General features: G+C 40.5%; 1 protein-coding gene across 1 annotated transcript in view; it reads left to right on the top strand.

Moving 5' to 3' along the window:
* GRM1 (glutamate metabotropic receptor 1) overlaps window positions 1-13,393 on the top strand; it is a 264,393-nt gene that overhangs the window by 206,576 nt on the left and 44,424 nt on the right. The window contains exons 6-8 of the mRNA XM_054024486.1: window positions 948-1,116; window positions 3,140-3,266; window positions 9,463-10,393. Of these exons, the coding sequence (XP_053880461.1) occupies window positions 948-1,116; window positions 3,140-3,266; window positions 9,463-10,393 (1,227 nt within the window). The remainder of the gene's footprint in view (window positions 1-947; window positions 1,117-3,139; window positions 3,267-9,462; window positions 10,394-13,393) is intronic.

Below are 13,393 nucleotides of genomic sequence, written 5' to 3'. Positions count from 1 at the left end.
AATGCATAACACCATAGTGCCCTGATGCAGGGCTAGATTGTGACTAGCCTTAATGTGGCCACACAAGGAAATTAGTGGGTATAAAGATTTCCCCTCCTTGCCTATCATTGCCCCTTTGTGTGGTCACATTAGGCCTATACAAATCTTAGCTCCAGGTGCTGGAGGAACACAAAGGGTACATGCTCCCCACCTGGTATCGGAGTTAGCAACTGAGGAGAAATGGGAAGTAGGCAGAGCCTGGACTCCTTCTCCCCCAGACATCCTGGAGGCTGGATGTCTGCAAGGGAGGTCAATTTGTTGCACCCTGAAAAAGGCTTTGGCAAAGGACTTTCCATCCAGAACAAGTAGAGATTGTCTTATGAGGAGCTGTATTCTCCGAGATACAGTTCCTTCTGGGACAGCACTGCACCTTACTGAGGGTTGTGCATAAAAGGCACAATCTAGCCCTCGGAGGATACCTACTAGTAAATAGTAGAAATTAGTGGTGCCAACTCTAGTGATTTTATCACAAGTCTCTCAATATTTGGTGGGAATTTTTAAAGCACCAGCTTCTGGAGTCAAGTGATTACATGAGAATCGCAGCTTTCATTTTTATTAAATTATGTTTCTAACCCTCATTGTTGCAGAGAAAAGCTTGAAAATGTGACCCAAATGTAACCCTAAATGTTCTGAATCCAGAAGGCAAAGAAAAATAACCCCAAAATGTATTACTTTTATAAAACTCATTATTTTTAAGTCATCCTCATGATTTTGGGGGGTCTGGCTCAGATTTTTGACATCTTGGGGTTGGTGATACTGAATAATGAAGGAGTTGGTAGCTCCTCAAAGATTTTAGAGTTTTTGAAGCAGAAATCATGAATTAGCTGGTTTCCATGAAGCAGGAGCGTCAACAGATTTAATACTTGTGTCCCGGAGGCTCCACTGTTCTCTCTGCTTTCGCTTCCCAGGTATGACATCATGAATCTGCAGTACATAGAGCCCAACAGTTATGACTATGTACTCATTGGAACCTGGCATGAAGGGGTGTTGAATATTGATGATTTCAGGATTCAGATGAACAAAAGTGGAATGGTCCGGTCAGTGTGCAGTGAACCTTGTTTGAAGGGTCAAATTAAGGTACGTCTCAGGAGTTTTTTTCTATATTATGTATCCAGGAAGATCCATATTAATGAGAGAGGAATAACAGGCCTACATTTTTTTCACCAGGCTTGAGCAAACAGATTGATGAAAACGTCTGGCTTGGAATTTCTTTGCTTATCAGTTATAAGTATATAAGAAGGCAAGACTATATAAAGACTCGTAGATCAACATTTACAAGAAGTCAAGGCCTATTTCTTATGCAAAAATGTACTAGCACATGTGCTTCTGTGTCTATATGTTCAAATCAAGTATAATAGAACCTCAGATTTACAAACACCTCGGGAATGGACATTGTTTGTAATTCTGAAATGTTCGTAACTCTGAACAAAATGTTATGGTGGTTCTTTCAAAAGTTTACAACTGAACATTGAATTAATACAGCTTTGAAACTTTACTATGCAGAAGAAAACTGCTGCTTAGTATCTTTTAGTAGTTTAAGTTAACAGTACTGTATTGTATTTGCTTTTTTATTCTTCCCTCGTCTCTGCTGCTGCCTGATTGTGTACTTCCGGTTCCAAATGAAATGTGTGGTTGACTGGTCAGTTTGTAACTCTGGTGTTCATAACTCTGAGGTTCTAGTATACCCAATGTATGCAAATACTAGCTTGTGAGTGTATATACTTATTGAAAATTCTACAGTTATTTAGACAGTTCTAGTGCTATAGAAATAGAATCAAATTTCAACTTATGCCACTGCTGTAAAATGTAACAATAAGAACAATGTGATTATTTTTATCATTACCCAGTACTTACTATAACTGCAGTTCTCTTAGGGGGCTGATTTTTAAAGTGGTGTGCACTGCAGGAGTAAAATTTTTGTCCTGTCAACAGCACCTGAAAGAAAAAAAGATGTTTATCTCTTTGTACCCTATGCTTACCACCGGAGGTGTAGAAACACAAATGAAATCTCTATCTGTTTACCAAATAATAGCACTCATATCCAGCTACAGGTAATTTGCCACCTGGACATGGCAGGTGGCATAAAGACAAATTTAAGCAGTATCATAATAATGTGGGCACAGTTAGTTTACAAGGGCAAGATGCTCCCACGGAGGAAAACCACCCTCCCAAAACAGCTTCCCACTTCTAATTAAATTCAAAATGTGTAAATAAGTACACTTGCCTTCTCCCTTCCAACCTGCCCGATGTATCTAGGTTAGCATTTTAGCAAATTTTAGCATAAAACATACAAAACATTTGGAGGGACAACATCAACATTCATTGACCTCTAAAGATACTATCCATCCCTAAAGAAGGGTTTTAAGATTATACAGTGTGTGCATGTATATATGAATATATAAATGAATACACACACACACAGCTTGATCCAGCTCCCACTGAAGTCAACTGGACTCTCTCTCTCTCCATAGATTGCAAAAAGAACTGAAGTTTCTGTACAAAACTCAATAAAAACCAACATTGTGCATTTTGCAGCTCTGCATATGGATGATAGGGAAGATCCTGGAGGACGGGTAAACTGAGTAAAAGTCTGCTGTAGAGTACTTAGGCCAGCAATATCCACAACTCATTCTTTCCATTCCATTGTCCCCTGGATTGTATTTAATCTGCAACTGCATGTTTCCCCCCCCCCCCCCCCGCCCCATTATATGCCCCAGGATCAGTTTGCAGATTCACTTTTCCCTCAAATCAAACTTCTTTGGAAGTTTAATTTAAAATACAACACTTTCTGGGTGTGTGTATATTTTCTGATTCAAACTAAGGAAGGAAGCAGAAATTCAGATGCACCGCAAGAGAAGCTGCTTTCGTATTTCTAATCTAGCAGAAGTGGCACTGGAAATGTCCTGAGGAAGCTTATTTTTGTGAGAGTTCAAGCACAGGTTTTAGGTCTCCAGCTTTTAATATCATCCACCCTTAGAAACTTCCCATAGCCAGTGCTCATACTGCATTGTTTTACAACATTATAGGTGGTGCTGGCCTGCTGTGGAGACTCGTGCCTTCTTAGAAAGGATTCTCTCTGAAGGTATTTTTTGTGTTGCAGGTTATAAGGAAAGGGGAAGTGAGCTGCTGCTGGATTTGCACCCCTTGCAAGGAAAATGAATTTGTGCAGGACGAGTTCACATGCAAAGCCTGTGACCTGGGCTGGTGGCCTAATGCTGACCTGACAGGTAGGGAAATCTCCTTGCATACACATTCTCACTTAACAGCATGCAGCAAGGCAAGTGTGTGGTTGTGTATAAGGAGGCAGAGTGCCAGCATATTAAAAGGGCACTTTAAACACAAAGACCTGTAAAATGTAGATTGCTCTGTGGATGCACCCTCTAGCTCTACTCTGTACGGTGTGAGGAAGAAGGGTTAGGTGAGTATTAATGTATGCTCACAAATATTTACGGAGGGAAATGACACATTTTATCACTGTCACACACGTTCAGTTAATATGAACGTTGATAAAACCACCAACATTATTAATTAATTAATTACAGTACAATCACTGCTGGTTTTTTACCAGTGATATTGCAGGAGCCAAGTGCACCAGCTGATTTACTTGACATCTTGTCAGTTCATTCCAGCTTACAACATGGAGCATCCTATCAGGGATTTGTGGCTGTTTTGCAAAACTTCCATGTCTTTCCCCACATTTCCACATATCTCCAGGCACAGCAGATGCAGAGCACCATCCCACCCCAACCCTGCCTCCACGGGAGTCCTCAGCACACGGGAAATGTCAGGGAAGTTCTGGGGAGTGATGGTGTTGGGATGGGATGTGGCTAGAGCATGTCTCACCCCGGCTACTCTACAGCTGAGTTACACGTTAGGGCAGTCCTCTGGGCTATTCTAATCTGTGCTGGTGGCTGAGTTAGCTCCCATCTGGTGGCTGGTGAGATGCAAGCACCTGTTGGAGACATCTATTCCTGGCTGGGCTCTGCAGTGGTGAATCAGGTCCACCAACTCTAAAATTTAGGGGTCAAGGTGGATAATCAGCTGAACATGAGCTTCCAGTGTGATGTAGTGGCCAAAAGAACTAATGCGATCCTGGGAGGCATAAATAGGGGAATCTCGAGCAGGAGTAGAGAGATTATTTTACCTTTGTTTTTGGCACTGCTGGAATACTGAGTCTGGTTCTGGTGCCCACAGTTGAAGGATGTTGATAAATTGGAGAAGGCTCAGAGAAGAGCCCCAAGAATGATTAAAGGATTAGAAAACATGCCTAACAGTGTTAGACTCTAGGAGCTCAATCTATTTATCTTAACAAAGAGACAGTTAAGGGGTGACTTGATTACAGTTTGTAAGTATCTACATCAGGAATAAATATTTAATAATGGGCTCTTCAGTCTACCAGAGAAAGATATAACCCAATCCAGTGGCTGGAAACTGAAGCTAGACAAATTCAGACTTGAAATAAGGCATAATTTTTTGAAAGGGAGGGTAATTAACTATTGAAATAATCTACCAAGGGTTCTTGTGGATTCTCCATCACTGACCCTTTTTAAATCAAGATTGGATGTTTTTCTAAAAAATATGCTCTAGACAATATTGTGGGCAAGTTCTATGGCCTGTGTTATACAGGAGGTATGATGATCAAAGATGATCAAAATGGCCCCTTGTGACATTGAAATCTATGAATTTATGGGGGACCAGATTCATCAGGATACTCACACTGATTTAGCCACCCCCGCAACACAAAGCAGCTGTAACCCTGCCAAGCTGGCCAGTTAAACTGGATTTGCAATTGCTTTGGATTGCTGACACTTCACCAAGCAGCCAAAGTCTATTAGTGCCCCTGCCCTTCTGCTGAATGTCTTCTCTTTGTGTATTGAACAACAAGATGGTATTTTTACAGGGTAAGAAAACACATTGATCACATAGTGAGGAAATAAAGTGGTATGTGCTGGAACATGGTCATATTCCTGGCCTTTAATAAAACTTTCTGGCAACAAGATGTCACCAGTGGTCTTCATGCATGGGCCAAAGTACTGTTTACATGGTTGCTGAAAATACATTCCCAAGAGATGTTGTATTATGCAATATAATAAAGGCTTGGGGGTATTTTTTTTTGTAGTGTGGGGAACTGATGATCTACCCAGCTAAAATAATTTTTGAAAATGGTAATGACCTAGAAAACTTGATCTACTTTTTTCTAGTTTGTGCAGTGCAAAAACAGGAACTTCTCAGTAAAGAAGCAAAGCAAGGGCATTGTGAAGGATCAGTATGCAGTCAGGTGAAAGCCAGTGCTACCACCTGCTCAAAATAGATCCTAAGGGAGAATCTCAAAATGACAACCAGTGCCAAAAAGGGTCTAAGAAAAGGTCTCCATTATCAGTGCTGCAAAAACCTCAGAGACTGTTGCAATCTACTGATGTTTTTTTCACTGCAGTGTAGCAGGTCATTTTGTGTTTTTTTGTTTGCTGTCTGTGGGGATTCCATCTCTACAAGAAGATTTGATTTTAAACCAACAGCACCCAAACTACAATGCAACCACCTAATGTTTTCTCAGAGAACACGTGGTACAAAAAATATAAACCAAAATGGCATCACTAGCAATTTCTACCTGTTCAGTGAGTTGTGTTTTTTTTAAAAAACCTTACTGCTGTTTTCTTGAAATGCAATAAATAAGTGCAAACCTATTCAGAAAATCTGAAGAAATGTCAATCCATCCTAAATAAATTTGCTTTACCTAAATTCTGGCATGTAGTGCTTATTTTAACCACTTAAGATTGAATGCTCTTTCCTTGCAAGCATTGCTCCCATCAAATGTGCTTTTTTAAATCTTGTTTTTTTTTTCTGTTGTATTCACCATGTAAGCTAGGCACAGATATTATCATATTGCATTCAAGATTACTTTTTCCATTCCCTTTAAATCTTAGATGATACAAATATGTATGGTCCTTGGCTGCTTCCCTCACAGAAGGAGGTTCTTAAATCCTCCCTTTCTTTTTAAAATTCCCCAAATGTCTAGTATATTATTTCCTTAGACATATTTCTCAAGGTCCCTGTTATCCCACTTCAAAGGCTGAATAACTCTGGTGTTCAGCATTGGTTAATGACTTTTTTTTTTTTTAACTGTCAAATGGTTTACAGAAAATCTCCTCACCTGCAGGTTTGCTCAGTAGAATAGGAGTCACAGGACAGGGAGAATTTCTCACCATGAACTATATAAACCATATTTTTTCTCTAATTAATTAAAATCAATATTTTGAGGCCTCTTGCCAGGAACCTCCTTTTGACAAGTGATATCATTTATCGTATTAGAATTTATGGAAAGGGAACAAATGTCAGAGCTAGAAAGTCCAGTTTCTTCCAGCTTTAATTATGCAATAAAACAAGAAAGGACAAGTAGTTTTATGGGGCTATTACAATACTCATTGTAAAGGTTTTATGCCTTCAGTTGCCTGAGACATGTATTAATGATCTCAGGAAACACCTCTGGAGTATATTGTTGGTCTTATAATATGAATATCATTAAAAAAAATCAATTAGTCTTCTGTCCTGAGAAATGGTTCATAGTTAAAGCATGGGGGGAGGGGGAACTAAACAAAAACTAACCAACTGATTTTCATCACATATGGTAAATTAACTCTATAGCCTTTTGCTGTTCATTTCTATACTGGATTTTTATTTTTATTTTTTTAAAGCTTGCAAACTTTCAGTTTACTGCATATCTTTTCTGTCTTTGTCTTGCTTTACACAGCTTCCCTATCCCCATGTCCCTCTCATTCAGTTGCCAGCCAAAGCACTCCGGTAATGTGAGCAGTTCATGGTTGGGGATGGGTGTTGTGGAATGTACTCAACCCACACAGAGCATGTTGTGGTTCTCAGGGCTTGTCTGAACACAGAAATTGCACCAATGTTTCTAAACAGGTTTCTGTGTCTTACATAAAATAGACTTAAAGCTGTGTGTGTGTTTAAATGCTATGTTGAATCGGGGCCAAGGCATTGAATATGTTACCTAAGATGGAGGAATGAGAATATGGCTTGGTGTTACTAAATCTAGATTACACATTACATATTAACTCTTCTAGTGCCCATAACTGTGCTGCAGTACTGGCACACCAATCAAGAAAGGAGCTTTGTTTAATATTAATCAAAATGCTCAGTTGCTTCTGACAGTTAATCTATTATAAAAGCGAAATGCTGGCTGATTCTACTTCTGTTTCTCAGCTGTTGTGGCTATTGGCAACGGGTTTCCAGGTCTAATTAAAATCTTTATTTTCAATTACATTTCACCCTGAATATGCGGTGAGAAGTGCTTCTCACCTCACCACATGAGCTCTGAGTACATTTGCTTTTATTTTAAACCAGCTCCTCCAGCTGCAAAAATTAACATTGCCATTGCTGCTGTTCTAGGCAGTGCAGATAGTGCCACCTGTGTTTAAGGCTGCCCAATGCTTTCTACTATAAACCCCTCTTTTCATTTACTTATCAATTTGCCAACCTTTAACTATTCAGGCTGAAATTGTCCATGCCACATGTCTGCCTCAGACTGAATTTTTTTGCTTTGGTCTGTATTTTTTGGAAAATTTCAGCAAATACAGTGCAGCTGTTTCTCAAAATGAGGTTAGGGAAAATACGTTGGTTTGGCCAGGTTAAAAAATGCTTACATCTGTTTCACTGAGACGCCCCCTCTCCCCCCCCACACACACACACTTTGGAGCAGGGACTTGAAATTTGGTAGCGGTGGCATCTGATACCTTTTCCCATCCACCTAAATTTGGTCACATTATGAGTCTCTGGAAATCTCAGTGTGCACATGCTCAGTAGAGACCTCTCTGAAGATTCCATCTGTACTGAACATGCTCCATCCCAGGGCTTCAGGGGTTGAGAAGGACTTTTCCCAACAACTGGTCCTCACAGCACCCAGGGGCCAGTGCAGTGCTAGACACCAAAACTGAGAGCAGCAAGGCTATCTCTCCTGTGCTGTCAATGCTACCTTTGCTGGTCCCCAAGCAGGGAGGAGGAGAAAGAGAAACAACTCAACTTGATTGTACAGCTGTGAGGAGTGGGAGCACAACTTGGATGAGAGGGTCAGGGTGCAAGTGGGGTTAGGATGAGGAGCCAGGTTGCATGGAGGGAGGTACTGGGATGTGAAGCTTGAGGGGAGGATTAGGGACTGGGACAAAGAGCCACTGGAGAGTAGGAGTGGGGAACTGGAACATGGACACAGATCTGAAGGAGGTGGGGGCAAGCAAAAGACCATTAAGAGGAATTGTGGTAGACAGGGAGGACTGGGACTGGAAAGAAGACAGCCTGGAGGGGCTAGGTTGTCAAAATGAAGGTTGCCTGCTGTAATTCTGGCACTTCCTGTCTTTTGAGTGTTTGACTTTGCAGTCTTAACATTTTTTAAATTTAGTTGTTGTTTTTAGTATGTAATTTAGACGGTGGTAGCACCTGGAGGCCAACTAGGTCAGTAAACACAAAGTTTCCTTTAACTTTGGCTTGTGAAAATCTTATCCAAAATAAGCCCCATTTCTTACAGCTACTTCTCTTTTACTAGGAATAGGTGATATCCTTCATGCCTATTTTCAAATACACACATACATTGTGGATTTGACTGTAATGTAATTGAATTCATGTTATAGTTAGAGGAGAATGTGTGAAGGAACATAAAGAGAAACAATATAATGAAAATATATAGAGAAAATGGAGCAAAGATCTGGAAAAGTATAAATAGACAAGCAATAAGACAAACATTTTAATGAAAATACGCATATATGTCATACATATATGTATATATACACACACAGTTACATATATATCTATCTATCATATAGGGATACCCAGTTGTCCCAGTCTAGCTTTTAGTGGGGTTTCTATCCCAAATAAATAGGCTTGCCTTTATTTTTTCTTATAAAATCTTATAAAATCACCCCTTGAAAAATACATGAGTTTAAATTACATTAGTTTTGCAAACACACAAAATAGTTTGCAAAGTTTGAAAACCTTGAACTTCCCATGAGATCTTCTGATCCCTGCCCAAAACTGTTGATAACCAGCACTTCACTGTGGTTTTAGTTAGGGTGAGGGTGCTGGTTTTAGCAGCAAGGACTTGTTCACAGCTCTGCCTCTGAATTGTTCTGTCCCCCTTGGAAAGTCTCTTAAACAAAAATTGTAAAAAGACTCCACTAATTCTGGAGTTTGTTTTTGGATGCTCAGTGCAATAAAGACACCTCAAATTAATGGATGCTTTTTAATGTATTTAATCTTAACCTTTCTGTGCTTTAGTTCAGTCATCTGTAAAATGAGTATAATAATCCATTCCACACCGGTTTACACTGATGTTTGTACTTTAGTTTGGGATTCAGAAAAGCAGTTTATCCTTCTAGCAGGTACCCTTCTAATACTTTGTTTCTTTTCTGTATACCGCAGGCTGTGAACCCATCACTGTAAAGTATCTCCAGTGGAGCAATATAGAGTCTATTGTGGCTGTGGTCTTCTCCTGCCTGGGGATTCTGGTCACCATGTTTGTCACCCTTATCTTTGTGCTCTACAGGGACACCCCTGTTGTCAAATCCTCCAGCCGGGAGCTCTGCTACATTATACTTGCTGGCATATTTCTGGGTTATATCTGCCCCTTCACCCTTATAGCTAAGCCCACCGTCACTTCCTGCTACCTCCAGCGCCTTCTGGTGGGACTCTCCTCTGCCATGTGCTACTCTGCCCTTGTGACCAAAACCAACCGCATTGCACGCATCCTGGCAGGGAGCAAGAAGAAGATTTGCACCCGCAAGCCACACTTCATGAGTGCTTGGGCACAGGTGGTCATCGCCTCCATTTTGATCAGTGTGCAGCTGACGCTGGTGGTCACACTGATCATCATGGAGCCCCCAATGCCTATTCTCTCCTACCCCAGCATCAAGGAAGTCTTCCTGATCTGCAACACCAGCAACCTGGGTGTGGTGGCCCCAGTGGGCTACAATGGACTCCTTATTATGAGCTGCACTTATTATGCCTTCAAGACTCGCAATGTGCCCGCCAATTTTAATGAGGCCAAGTACATTGCCTTCACCATGTACACCACCTGTATCATCTGGCTGGCCTTTGTGCCTATTTATTTCGGGAGCAACTACAAGATCATCACCACCTGCTTTGCAGTGAGCCTCAGTGTGACAGTGGCCCTCGGGTGCATGTTCACTCCCAAGATGTACATCATCATCGCCAAGCCTGAGAGGAATGTCCGCAGTGCCTTCACCACCTCAGATGTGGTGCGTATGCACGTTGGGGATGGCAAGGCTCCTTGTAGATCCAACACATTCCTCAGCATATTCCGAAGAAAGAAGCCAGGTGCTGGAAATCCAAAGTGAGTAATTGTTTGTGTGTACATGTCTGTCTGTCTTTCTCCTGTTCTCTTTCAACATACAGTAGATTGCTATATTTGTAATAAGGTATGTAATGCTATTTCATCTTGTCTGTGGTAATGAGGGTAGGGCTGGAGTAGATCTAGAATAGTCACCTACCCCCTCAGGTTCTCTCTCACATTCTGAAGGTAGCTTTGTAGGTAATTCCCCTTTGGGGCAGGTCATTCTGCAGCAGAGTAACCAAAGCTCCCTCTTTCAGTTTCTCATCTTTCAGTGCATACCCATTTGAAGTGCACTGCATTATTGCCCAAACTGAGGTGCAAGTGTATTCCCCCTCCCCCGGAAAGTGGACCTGTGGGTGACTGATTATCAATCACACATATCTGTCAAATGGCCACCGGAGTCTGTATGTGAAAGTAGAGAGTCTTCCATTCATTCATAGGGTAGCCTTTTGTGAAACTCTGTTCATGATTGTCAAGAAACTGCACCCCTCCATATTGTGTGTATTTTATTTAATTGGCAGGATTGTGAGCAATATTTTTTTAATAATTGGCACTGTTAGTTTGAGTAGTCCTTTTTCCCAGTGGTAAAGTTTGCCTCAAAGAGTCACAAGGATTAAATGATCATGATGACAGTTCTGCATTTGTAACCTGTTTGAATATATTCTTCTCACTAATAATGGAAAATAACTAAGCTACAGGACAGAAAAAGAGAGAGAGAGAGAGAGAGCTGTCATTTCAAGCAACGACTCCCTGTGAGCAGCTGTCTGAACGCTAGCATACTTTATTTTCCTATTTCTTTAATAGTACCATAGGTCTGTAAAGAAGCATCACAGTACTAGACACAAGCTTAGAGTACCAGCGTCGGAGTTGTGATCAAAATGTAAAAAAATAGGAACCAAAGGAGGTGGAGTCCACATTTCAGAGCTGTTTAATAGCATCAAAATTCAGTTAAGTTCAATCCATTTGTCTATACTGAACCATCAATAAGTTTGTTGAAGTCCTTCGTGTTGATTTCACTTCACTTTGCACAGGAACCACTTGCATATCTCTCTGAGATGCAAGGGGGAGATAACTAAGATGACATAAAACCCCTGCTGTGATCAATTTTAGTTTCATACAATATTACTCTTTAATTTATCAGAAGGTGGGGGCTGAAATAAAGGGCAAGCATAAATGGTGGGAATACACAATTCAAGTCAAGGAGGAAGCAATAGGAGTACAGACACCAAGTCCTAAGCTGATGCAAAGAAAGAACTATGAATAGCAGTCAATTTTTGAGAGACCATTTTTGAGTGAAATATGTTCTGGATTGTAATATAGTATCAAAATATTGACCATTGTAAGTCATAGACTTGTGTTCCTTGAAGGTAGGTAGATATGGCGATCCAGCTCTCACTGATTCAGTGGAAGATATATTGGGTCTTAGATCTCTCCAAGAGAACAGTATATTTCATTTGTTGGCTCTACTATCTAATCTTTGGCTCAGGCTGCCAGAAGAGTGCTATTGTGTATTTTGCACCATGAACAAGATTGGCAATTTGGTTCTTTGTTGTGCTTAGTTGACTTTTTTTCTAGCTTAATAGAATAGAATCTTTGAATCTGCTGAGGCTTTATCAGTTTTAAAGGATGGAGAAGAAATTTATATTTTGAACAGAATTATATTCACAGTTTATAAAGTAAATTTAGAACAAAGCATATAATACAAGAACATTTCTCCTCATTAGAAAACAGCTTTCTGAACTGCATTTGTACCTTATAAAAATGATAGAAAACTCAGCTAAGCTCTACCAATTTTATTTGTTGCATATGTTTTAATAAGTGTCTCTTGACATTTAGTTCCTTTCTACCCAGCATGTGTTTAGTTGTATGGAACAAAAAGTCTTCATAGCACTTTTAAACTGTGTTCTGAACTAAATGTTCATTAGTCAGTTAATATGCCTTCTGTATTTTGTGTGTAGTCGGGTTTCTGGATCTTTTTTACATGCCAGAATTCACCCTCTTGATTGGGCTACTGTTGTCTGCTTCATTTATGTTCGCACAGAAGTGGGAGCATTACAGGCCTGCTTGCAGAGAGAGAAACTTCTACAGACTTCTGTCTCCAAATACGGGACATAGTAGCATTGCATACAAAAAGAAGGTTTTGGTAGAGAGATGATGGGACATCGTAGACGGTAGCCTCAGGATTATGGAGGCTGCTCAAGCCCCCAGTAGGATCCATTTTCAAAGCTTGCAGGGACAGTGGGGAGAAGATGTAGGCAGACACTGGGACTGCTGATGATGAAATCCAGGAGGGAAGAAGCTGAATTTGCTGGAGGCTTTGAATCTGAAATCTAGCTTGAATGTGTGAAAAAATGTTTGAAATATAAATGCAGTCTACAAGCATATTTAATGCCCAAAGGAATTGCACCCTGGCTTCCTTCCAGCTCTTCTCCTTTGCCTTTCCAGTTTCAGGGTTTTATTTTCAGCTTGTCCTCTCTTTGCTCTGGTGTGCAGACCCTTTCCTATTGGTCATGTTACTCTGCTTCTCGATGCTGCAAATGGCTTTTTCTGGAGGCCATGCTTGCTGCTTATACATGGTAGCAGCACTCTTTCTGAGGGACTTTATCCCCGTTTCTTTCCACTGTCTTTCCTCTTGTTTACTTCTTGTCTCCCCTCTTCCCCATTTGTTTGCAGCCTTCTGTTTTTTCTCATTGTCTCTTCCTGCTACTAATCCAATCAGTTCCAATTCCCTTACACCTCTTAGGGTTTGTCCACATACAGAATTTGCACTGGTTAATTTAAATTGACTTTAAAATAATTTAGTCAAATTGATGCAAGTTTACCTTTGAACACTCTTATGTTGGTGTAAAACTGGTTATAATTTACAGGTACAAGTTAAACTGATATAAGCCAGGTTAAACCAAGGTTCCCTCACCATGTAGGGGAAAACATCACTGACAACCAGATGTCACAGCTGAATTGAGCTCTCCAGGGCAAATTGCATAATAATGATCTTCATCT

The sequence above is a fragment of the Malaclemys terrapin genome, chromosome 3, assembly GCF_027887155.1.
Source record: "Malaclemys terrapin pileata isolate rMalTer1 chromosome 3, rMalTer1.hap1, whole genome shotgun sequence".
Taxonomy (NCBI): domain Eukaryota; kingdom Metazoa; phylum Chordata; order Testudines; family Emydidae; genus Malaclemys; species Malaclemys terrapin.
Note: the sequence above shows the minus strand (reverse complement) of the source record. Positions and strands in the feature narration are given on the sequence as shown.